The following is an 11,292-nucleotide window of genomic DNA, read 5'->3' on the forward strand; positions in this document are numbered from 1 at the left end:
TTTAATTCCCCTGGTGACACAGAATAATAGCTGTGGTCCTGGTCAGATCTCTTAAAAGAATGTGTGTGTGTGTGTGTGTGTGTGTGTGTGTGTATACAGAAATTACCAATACAGATGGTAAGAGGAAATTTAGAAAGATAGATCTTGTAGTTTATCCTCAAACCTTGGGGAAGGTGCATGTATTTTTTATTTTTCTCAAAGCACAAATTTAACAGTCAAGGTGGATGTTTGGACTGCATTGCATTAAAGGCCATCATCTCCTCAAGGGGACATCCCCTGCAGCCCAGGCCTGGGAGTCCCTGGGGAGAGAGCTAGGCTGTTGCTTCCTACTCGGCCTGGGCGGCAGAGGGGACAACCGAGACCAAGGCGTCCTCCTCCTCAGCGCCGCTGCTCTTCATGGCGGAAGCAACCGAAGTGGGTGTTTCAGCAGGGCTCTTCCCGATCTTGGCTTCTGCTCCCACGGTGTCCTGGCCCTGGGCACCAGGCGCCTGCTGCGGGCGGCGGCGTGGGTTGTTGGGGCGGCGGGATCCATAGCGCGGCGGAGGCTTCTGCTGCGGACCGCTGCCCTCACGCCCGCTTTCCTTGTCTTCTGCCTCCAGCTCCTCAGAGATGCCCCCTGAGGGTCTTGGACCAGGAGCCGTGCCTCGGCCCCTAGGGCGACTCAGCAGGTAGCTGGGGCCAGGCCCCCGCCGCGGGGCGCCCTCGGACCTTGAGGCTGGGGTGGATCCGGGCAGGTGGGCGGGCCGCGGGCCGCTGGTGGGAGCGAGGATTGAGGGGCGGCGGAACACCGCGGAGGCCTTGCGAAAGGCCGGGAAGCGCCGCAGCCTTTGGTCTTGTGGTCCGCCAGGCAGGCGGCGCCTCTGGCCCTGGGCCTCGGTGAAGCCTTCGCCACTGGACTCACCTTCGTCCACGTCCTCTTCAGCGCCCCTGGGACCTCGCGGGGTCGGTGCGCGGCGGCGGATGTAGAAGCCCCTGCGGAAGCGGGGGCGGTTGGCTGCGTAGCGGCTGCCCTGCACCGGGGCACCAGCTGGCCCGGTCACGTTAGCCGCCTCGGTGCCCCGCTCGCCCTGCACCACGTCGAACTCGACTGTTTCGCCATCGCCCACGCTGCGTTGGTATTTGTGAGGATTGTTTCGGGTGATGGCCGTCTGGTGTACGAACACATCTTCCTGGGTATCATGCCTGCTGATGAAACCGTACCCGTTCTTCACGTTAAACCACTTGACGGAACCTCGAACCCTCTTGGCGATGACCTTTTGGGGCACCTTTCCCTTGGCGCCTGCTGCCGCGGTGTTCTTGGGAATGGCATCTCCGCTGAGGTTGCCTGCAACTGGGGCCTGGGGAGGATCTCTGCCTCCCAAGGAAACCAGGAGTTTCTGCGCTGCTTGAGGGGAGACTGAGGCGGTCACCTCCTTAAGGGTGACCTCTCCCACCTCACTCATGAAGCTGTCCTTGCTCTCCTTTCTCTGAGAACCTGAGGGAAATTTGGTCTTTGGTGATTGGGGGGCGGGAGAGGGGGGGCTCGGTCTGGAGGCAAGAGCCTCGCTCTGGAAGGGTCGTGGGTGGGTCGGGGCCTAGGACACTCTGGCTTCACTCTGAGACTGTTGGAAAGGCCTTTGAGGTCTCCTGGGGCAACAGGACACAGACCAAACAGTGGTTGCCACGGTGACGTCTCAGTGGGATACTAGAGGGTGCTTGAGGAGGGGAGGATGGGGGCGGGGCGGGGCAGATGCACTCTACCTCTGCCTCTGCCTCTGCCTCGTGCTCCAGGCGCCAGGTCACAGCACCTCTTGGTCCCTCATGGAGAGGCGATGCATTTGAAGCTCTAGGAAGTGGTCTTCTTGAAGACTCTCTTGCTTGTTTGAGTGGGTGGCAGGGAAGAGAGGACCCACTTTCCATATCTCTCCCTTGGTTAGAGATATTCCCAGCCTTCTAAGGGAACTCACTAAATAGTCTCACAAAACCCTGGTTCTCTTCCAACTCCTTGTGTGCTCTATACGTGGGTGAGGCATTTTGTGTAACTTGAGACAAAATGACAACCACACGAAATTAAGACCAAATCCACGAAGCCCACGGTGGGTTGTTTGTTTGTTTCGTTTTATTTTCCTGCAGAGGGACCGGGAAGCCTACCACGGCTAGAATGATAGTATTCAGAGGACGCTAAACTAGTGTAGGTTTATCCCAACTAGTGTTAGGGTTGTAAAGTAGTGAAGCTGAGTGGGAAACCCTTTCGTCAGCTGGGATATTCTGAAAACTGTTGAGCTCTGTTTTCTTGCCCACATAAAGCAAATGATCAGGTGGAGTAAAATAGCACTGAGCGCATTTGCCTTGTGTTGTACCTGCAGATCCAGACTCCCCCCGCCCCCATCCCCCGACCCCCCCCCCCCCGCCCGCGGGATGGTTTATGACTCTGTGATCTTCACTGTGATGAAGATCATCCTAAATTGGGGTTCTGATTTAATTATATAAAAGCCCTAAGAACTCAGCCTAACTGCAGTGTTAATACGGTGGTAAGGTACAGCTAGCTCTACTAAAATATAACCTTTCAGAAGTGATGATAGAGCAGGCTAAAATAGTAGATGGCTCCTGGTGAGAAAACTCAGTTTTCATTTATTAATAAGAAAAATAGAAAGCCAAGTTGGCCTACCACTTTAGAGCTTACAGAAACCTCTCACATGTGTGTTTGATCGTTGCAAGGACCCACTCTGTAAGCAAGTGGGACAGGTCAACACCTGTCTACCTTTTTACTTCAGTTTGACAGATGAGGGAATTGGGGCCCAGAGATAGCAAGTTGCTTGCTTAAGTTCACATGTTTAGTACGGATGAACCCTCAAATCTGATCTCCAATAGATTTCATTCCAAGTCCAGGTCTCTTTCCACCATACCTCACCGGGCTTCATGTACAGTTTTGTCACTTGTTTCATCGATGCCAGAGAACAGGGACCTCTTTCAGAGAGGTCATACAACCCAGAAGAGAACCCAAGAAACATCTCTTGCATGGATGATCTGTCTCCCCTGTGTCTGGGCTCCCAGACCTGGCCCTCTCCAGGGGCAAAAATTGCCTTCATATCAACTAATCAGCACCCCCCTGTCCCCACATGCAGTAACCTTCTGCCTACAGCCAACTAGAAAACAAACCCTACTGTAGACTCAGGAGCCATTTCTTCACCATGCTGGTATAATACAAAATGGAAGAAGGGGTCTTCTTTTTTATTTTACTATTAAAAAAAACAAACACTTTTTTCAGGCATCATCTCTTGTGGTTTTTACAATGAGCATGAGAGAGCAGCAGGCTACTGTCAGTAGCTTCACATGACCATGAGTAAATCAGGGCACCAGGGCACAAAGCATCTAACTGACCTAACTAGGGCCACCCATGTAGTAAGGGCGGAACCAGAACAATACCTCTGGTTCTTAGTCCACTGTGTACTCCACAGCCCCATGAGGCCAGTTCTATGATACTGTCAACAATTCTTTCTTTCATGTCCTGGGAGCTCTTCTTGATGCTTCCCCTATTTGCCATGCTCATTCCTGTCTCTGTGCCCATGCTCACTTTTTTCTCATTCTCCTAGAAATACCTTCTCTCCTCTCCTCTGTCTGTATAAATCCTATCTGCCCTCCGAGTCTCAGTTTTGCAATCCCTTCCGGCTCCCTTTCCAAAGGTACCAGTCGACCTCAATCTCCCTCTTCTTGGAAACCTAGTTGCACTTACAACCCAATGGTTAATGGCTACTCTACTTCTTCCCAAACGTGTAAGGCTTTCTGTCTCACTATTACTCCCAACTAGATTCTAAGCTCACCAAAGTTCACTAAAGAGTGAACACTTTAGAGTCACCTGAGTGGCTCAGTCACTTGAGCGTCTGGCACATGATTTCGGCTCAGGTCATGATCTCAGGCTCCTGAGATCCAGCTCCACGTTGGGCTCTGCACTCAGCAGGGAGTCTGCTTGGGATTCTTGCTCTCCTTCTCACTCTGCCCCTCTCCCTGCCCCTCCCTTTGCGCTCTCTCTCTCTCTCTCTCTCTCTCAAATAAATGCATAAATCTTAAAAAAAAAAAAAAGAGGGAACCCATAAACCCTCTCGGTTTCCTCTCTAAGTACGATGGTGCTTGGAACAGTGCTGGCTGTATAAAGGGCCACCACAAATGTGTGGTTGTGATGAAATATATGCCTTCCCCTCAAGTGGCTACATCCTTGAATTCCTTACAGTCAGTAGCACAGCACCAGACACAAAGATGCCAATGAGATTCACTGAGTTGGACTGAATATGCCCTCTTGAATCTCCTGTTGTTGTTTGCATGATAATCAGGAAAGTGCTTTGGAGCCATCACAGAGCTCTACGAAAGTTTCCTGGTCCCTGTGTATTTTATGCAAGGAGAAAGGCTTTGTGAATAACAAATTAAGATCATATGAATTACAAATTCAACTCTAAGGTCAATTTGCTGAGACCATTGCAGTATTTTCATTGAAATCATGAGGTTCTGTCTATTTATTCTGCACTTCGCTCCAACCATCCTGTGAAGCATATCATTTATTCCTATTATTAAAAAGCTGTCAAAAAAAAATAAAATAAAAAAAAAATAAAATAAAATAAAAAGCTGTCAGTGAGGGACACCTGGGTGGCTCAGCGGTTAAGCTTCTGCCTTTGGCTCAGGGCTTGATCCTGGAGCCGCGGGATGCAGTCCCACATCATGCTCCTTGTATGGAACCTGCTTCTTCTGCCTATGTCTCTGTCTCTGTCTCTGTCTCTCTCTCACTCTCCCCCCCACCCCGTCTCTCAAGAATAAATAAATAAAATGTTTCAAAAAAAAAGCTGTCAATGAAATGGAAGTTAATTCAGCGTTAAATTATCATTTAAAAGGTGTACTTTTCATTCCACTTATCATTTTTTTTTAAGATTGATACATTTATTTCAGAGGGGGAGCACGAACGTATGTCAGGTGGATTGGAGAGGGAGAGAGAGAATCTCAGACTCCCCGCTGAGTGCAAAGCCCTATGCAGGGCTCAGTCTCATGACCCTGAGATCCTGACCTGAGCCAAAATCAAGAGTCAGATGCTCAACCAACTGAGCCAACTCAGGAGCCCCTAAAAGGATTATCATTTAAAAATAAAATCCTTGTCTGCTGTTTCAGTCACAAAATGGTCCCGAATCCAAGACAGCAAAGTCCATCCAGGCCCATTATAAAGGGTTATCTACTGTGAGGAGTAAACAAGCTGGCGGCCTAAGGAAGGGAGGGTAATGCTCCAGCCCCACCCTCTTACCGATGCACTGGCGATTCCTGTTCAAAAGTTAAACGGCTAAATGGAAAAGAGAACCCTACCCATCTTACTCCTTCCAGAACCGTACCATTAGTTCCAGTGTCTCCCGAGTGCCGTTAACTGTCCAAGGCAGCATAAAACTAATATAATACATGCAGAAATAACAAAAGATAATCTAGAGTATGGCACTGAGAATGTCCACCCTTGCCCCACACCCTGCAAATGATACATCATAGAAACCAAGGTGTCTCCAGAGATACCATGGGTGTCAATCAATAAGTGGTTGAAAATATGGGCAGTGTTGCAGTTTTCAGTGCACTCTCAGCGGAGGTTTTGGGAATTAAAATTGTTAGAAAGAGCCAGGAATCTTAAGTCAGAAGATCTGGGTTTGACTCCTGGAATGGCCAAATGTTGGCTGTTTAGTCTTGAGCAAGTCACCTCACTTCTCTGAGATGTAGTCTTCTGGCATGTGAAGAGGCAATATAAATGCTCTCCCTAGCCAGTTCATAGGGTGTAGTGGCAATTACATAGAATACTTTATGTGAAAAAAAAAATATGTGTAAGCCAAAAGCTATGAACATTTTGCCGTGAAATACTCTATGTTTTACAAAGAGAGGAAGAGAGAGTGAAAGAAGCACAGAAACAGTAAAGCATAATGGTTAATTTTATGTGTCAATGTGACTGTGCCACAGTGCCTAGATATGTGGTCAAATATTATTATGGGGGCGCCTGGATGGCTCAGTTGGTTAAGCGTCTGACTTTTGGTTTCAGCTCAGGTCATGATCTCAGGGTTGTAAGATCAAGCCCCACGTCGGGCTCCATGCTGGATGTGGGGCCTGCTTAAGATTATCCCTCTCTTTCTGCCCCTCCCCCTCCCAATGTCAGTCTGTCTGTCTGTCCCTCCCTCCCCCCCCTTTATTCTCTTAAAAAACACATTATTGTCGATGATTCTGTTAGAGTGTTTTTGGATGAGAATAAATTTTAAGTCTGTGAACTTTCAGTGAAGCACATTGCCCTCTATACTGTGACTGGGCCTCATCCAAGCAAGTGAAGCCCTGAACATATCAAAAGGTTGACCTCTCTGGAGCAAGAGGGAATTCTGCAGCAGATGGCCTTTGGACCTGAGCTGCAAAGTTGGCTCTTCTGTGGGTCTCTAGTTTCTAGTCTGCCGGACAATCCTCTAGATTTTGGACTTGCCAGCCTCCATAACTGCATGAGTCAGTTCCTTGAAATAAATTTCTCTCTGTCTCTGTCTCTCTGTCTCTCTCTCTCTCTCTCTGTCATTCTGTCTGTCTCTATGCCCGTGCGAGCGCACACACTCCCCCCCCCCACACACACACGCACACGCACACACGCCCACACATTCATGCATCCTACTGGTCCTGTTTCTCTTCAGAACCCTGACTCATGCAGATTTTGGCACCAGAACTGTTTCTAGAGAATAGAATCTTAAGGATGAGTTTTCTGAATTGGTTGTGGGGTTCTGCCGTTGGCTCTCTAATTTGATTATATTTAGACACTAATAACTATTTGCAATAGTAAAGAGCACGCTGATAGTCCATGGTCTGATGTGGCAATAGAGATACACAAAATATCACTATTGGATACTCCTAATAAAATACTCCTAAGAGGCAAGGATCTGGAAGGCATTTATACGATACCTTAAAACATTTTTGTGAAACTAAAGAATATAATGAGATTTGTTGGTTGTTCCTAATGTCACTAGACAAGGTGGGAAAAGAAAAAGGATGAGCTCAGAGATTCGAATTCCTTGCTCAAGGACTTCATAAATGACCTGAAAATTTCTATGCCTGCCCTGAAAGTGATACCTTATCTCCTTTAGCCACAGGGTTGAGATTGCTGAAAACAAAACCCAAAATCTTGTCCTATGAGAATCTCATCCTATGGCTGAATTACAATGGATCTTGAATTCCTAAACTCAACGTATATCTATCATTAAAGTAAAGGCATTGATTGGTAAGGAATGGGATCCTAAAGATGGGACGGTAACATGACGGGTGTGTGTGTGTGTGTGGGGGGGGGCTGATGAAACTAGGAACACTCCTGAAGTCGCAGGAGTCATCTTTACTAGTAGAAGAAGCCTCTCCAACCCCAGTCTGAGGAGAGATTAACCCTGCATTGCCTGAGGAAAGTCTAATGGAACGCATAAAGCCTGAGGAAGTTTACTTGAAAGACACTCCTGATGCTCCTCAGGACCTACCCCCTACCCCCTCTCTCTGCTTCTAGACCTATAACAAGACTCAAGTCCCAGCAGGCCCCTAAAGGTGAGGTAAAACGTGTAACCCATGAGAAGGTGTGCTACATGTTTCTAATTTATACAGATGTGTGTGGTAATGGATATTAAGGGTTTGGGATAATGGTGTAAGGAACATAAAGTTGAATCGGGGTGAATTTAATGACATGGGTCCACTAAGCAGAGATGCTTCATTTAATGTTGCATCATAAGGAGTTAGAAAGGGCTCTGAGACTTTGGTTGGTTAACACATGACCCAAAATATGGTCCACAGTAAGTGAACTGGAAATGAAGACCTCCCCTTGGCTTACCGCAGAAGAAAGGATTCAAAGTCTTAGGGAGATTTGAATGTTGGTGTAGATTTGTCATTTAAGATCTACTCACCCACCCTGGGAGGGTCTGCAGGGCATGCCCTTCACCACAACTGTGAGAAATACATTCTTGAGGGGAGCCCCAGCATCCTTGAAGAGCTCCATCCTTGAAGAAAGAGCACACCTTCTTGTGGGTTGCACTTTATACTTCACTTTTAGGGGCCTGCTGGGACATCACTCTTCTCTGTAGACCAGAACTTACAGTGTGAATTGCTGCTACTGAATTGGGGAACTGAAAGGCAATGGGAGTAATTGTATTCCTGGGTGGCAGAGGCTAAGTGGCATCACTCAACCTCCAAAGGTAAGGTAGACATGATTACCATAATGGACAGCAGAGTCAAAGCAGGAATCAGAATAGTTTGGCTCCCACAGACCTATGGCATTGGCCAGTTGATCATGATGCTCCTAGAAGAAAAAACATATAGGAAGCCTGCTAAATACTTACTTGATCGGTATAACCAGAAAAATCCTGGGTCAAATGAACAAAAGTCCAACTTGGAAATCAAAATAGTCACATCTCCTCAATTAATTCCTGATGTGAGCCAGTTTATAGACACAGAACCTCTTGAATGTAGGGGAGACCAAGTCCCCTTGAAGAAGGCCTTTTGAAGACTCAGTGGCAACACCAGCTAGGTGACAATACCTTGCAGGGTTGGGGCAAGGCTCTCCAGAAGGCTGTATATGCTCTGAGTCACCATCCAATATATGGTGCCATTTCTTCCGTAGCCAGGGTTCACAGGCCCAAGAATCAAGGGGTGTAAATGGGAGGGGGACCACGCATTGTCATGCCTAGTGACCCACTTGCACAAAGTTGGCTTCCTGTCCCCATGATCTTATGCTCCACTGGCCTGGATAGAGGTCTTAGTTCCAAAGGGAGGAACATTTCCACCAGGAGACACAATAATGATTCCATTTGATTGGAAATTAAGGCTGCCACCCAGCCACTTTGGGCTCCTCATGCCTCTCAATCAACAGGCAAAGAAGGGAATTACTGTGTTGACTGAAGTTATTGATCCTGACCACCAAGTGGAAATTGGACTGCCACTCCACAATAGGGGCATGTCTAGAATATAAGAGATCCCTTAAGGCATCCCTTAGTAATAACATGCCCTGTAATTAAACTCAGTGGAAAACTATAACAACCAAATTCAAGGAAGGACTACTAATGGCCCAGACCCTGCAGGAATGAAGGCCTGGGACACCCTGCCAGATAAAGAACCATGGCCAACTGAGGTGCTTGCTGAGGGCAAAGGAAATTTGGAATGAGTAGTAAAAGAAGGTAGTTACAAAGTTCAGCTATGGCCACGTGACCAGTTACAGAAAGAAAAACTTTAACTGTTATGAGTATTTCTTCCTTGTTTTGTTAGAAACATGTTCCTGTATTTGTATCTGTCAGTCTAATAACTTTTTCTTTATTTTTAAATTTTTTTATTGGAGTTCAATTTGCCAACATATAGCATAACACCCAGTGCTCATCCCGCCAAGTGCCCCCCTCATTGCCCATCACCCAGTCACCCCAATCCCCCACCCACCTCCCCTTCCACTACCCCTTGTTCATTTTCCAGAGTTAGGTGTCTCTCATGTTTTGTCACCCTCACTGATATTTTCTCTCCTTTCCCTTTATTCCCTTTCACTAATTTTTATATTCCCCAAATGAATGAGACCATATAATGTTTGTCCTTTTCCAATTGACTTATTTCACTCAGCATAATACCCTCTTCCCTCTGTCATCCCCTTATCTTGTAACATAAGATATATTGAATGGATACATAATTTAAGCATTGTCAAATCTGTGTCATAGAGAGAGTAAACTCAATTAAAGTCACTCAAGGACTTGCATCCTCTTGTGGTGAAAGGGTGTTTGTACATGATAATTGTATCATGATACAATGATCATTGTATCATGATAGGTAGAAGTATGACCTTGTTATTGTCCTTATGTGAAGATTAAGTACAGTTTAAGGGGATGCATATGGGTAACAAGATGACTAGGGGTGGATTTGTGATGATTAATTTTATGTGCCAACTTGGCTGGGCTTTTGGGCCCATATATGTGGTCAAACTTTGTTTTGGATATTTCTAAGAGGGTATTTTGGGTGAGATTTAATGTTTAAATAGGTGAACTTTGAGTAAATCAGATTGTCCCCCTTAATACATGTGGGCATCATGTAATTAGCTGAAGGCCTGAACAGACCTCCCCCTGATCAAGAGGAATTCTGCAGTATCATCTCTACCCTGGTCTCCAGCCTAACAGGCCACCCTACAGATTTTAGACTTGCCAGCCTTCTGTTTTAATATGTACATGGGATTAATTTTAATCAGGTATGGTAAAATGACAGAAAGGGAGACAACTGCCTTTGAAAGAGGAGTTTATTACTCATAGTTCCTCAGAGGATGGAAGGTATGGGACACCATGCAGGGCCACATGAGGTCACTCTCAGGGAGAAGCAGAGAGGAATGTGGACAAAGTTACCTTCATCACTATGGTAGCCGGAAGTAGCTAGGTGGAGATGTTCTGTGTTGGGCAGGAAGCAAAACACAAATGTTGAGGCTTGTGGATGGATGGTTTGTAGTAAGATTTCCACACCTCTACAAAAACACTGAGATGGTGGAGATGAAAACAACCTTGGGTCATTAGCATGATCCCATGACCCTAAGATGTCAAAACACCTATATCAGAATATCAAAAATAGTTACTATGCCTCCATAATCACGTGAGCCAATTCTGTAAAATCAATCAATGAATCAATCAATCTCTCTCTCTCCCTATCATATTTCTTTTTTTCTGTTTGCCTATCTATCTCTATTTCTATCTCTCTTGTCTGTCTCTATTTACCTACTATTGGTTCTCTTCCTCTGGAAAACCATGACAAACGGAAGGAAGGAAGGAAGGAAGGAAGGAAGGAAGGAAGGAAGGAAGGAAGGAAGGAAGGAAGGAAGGGAGGGAGGAAGGAAGGAAAGAGAGAAGGAGAGAAGTAGGGAAGGGAGGAAGGAAGGAAGGAAGAGAGGGAGGGAGGGAGGAAGGACGGAAAGAAGGGATGGGGACAGAGTTTTAAGTAAACAGAAAGACACATCTGGAGAAATGTGATCTCAGCATCAATCAATCACCTATGTATAGTAGGCACAAATTACTTTATTTCACTTTATGGACTCTATATACATGTTAGCTATTCAATTCTATCATTTACTTGGTGAGGATGATAAAAGGATGGTCTATACAATTAACTCACTATTTTTCCAAATTCTAAAATGTTGAAATAAGGGTCATGCAAGCTCGATCTGTTTGCTTTATGGTGGGGAGGAAATAAGCCTCCAAGGAACTTTTGAAGCACACATCAAAGTTTAAATGTATTTATGCAGCAGTGGTATGCTAGAGCCAGCTCAAAACAGCTGGTGACAGTCAATCATTA

General features: G+C 46.3%; 1 protein-coding gene across 1 annotated transcript; it reads right to left on the reverse strand.

Moving 5' to 3' along the window:
* Positions 1–326: 326 nt before the first annotated feature.
* Positions 327–1,638, reverse strand: LOC144308898 (Y-box-binding protein 3-like). The gene has a single exon (XM_077889888.1). The coding sequence runs from the start codon at positions 1,440–1,442 to the stop codon at positions 327–329; it is 1,116 nt and encodes a 371-aa protein (XP_077746014.1). The 5' UTR covers positions 1,443–1,638.
* Positions 1,639–11,292: the final 9,654 nt, after the last annotated feature.

The sequence above is a fragment of the Canis aureus genome, chromosome X (genome assembly GCF_053574225.1).
Source record: "Canis aureus isolate CA01 chromosome X, VMU_Caureus_v.1.0, whole genome shotgun sequence".
Taxonomy (NCBI): Eukaryota; Metazoa; Chordata; class Mammalia; order Carnivora; family Canidae; genus Canis; species Canis aureus.

Excerpts from the sequence above, each read along its gene's own strand:
- LOC144308898 (XM_077889888.1), bottom strand. The coding sequence starts at position 1,442 with ATGAGTGAGGTGGGAGAGGTCACCCTTAAGGAGGTGACCGCCTCAGTC.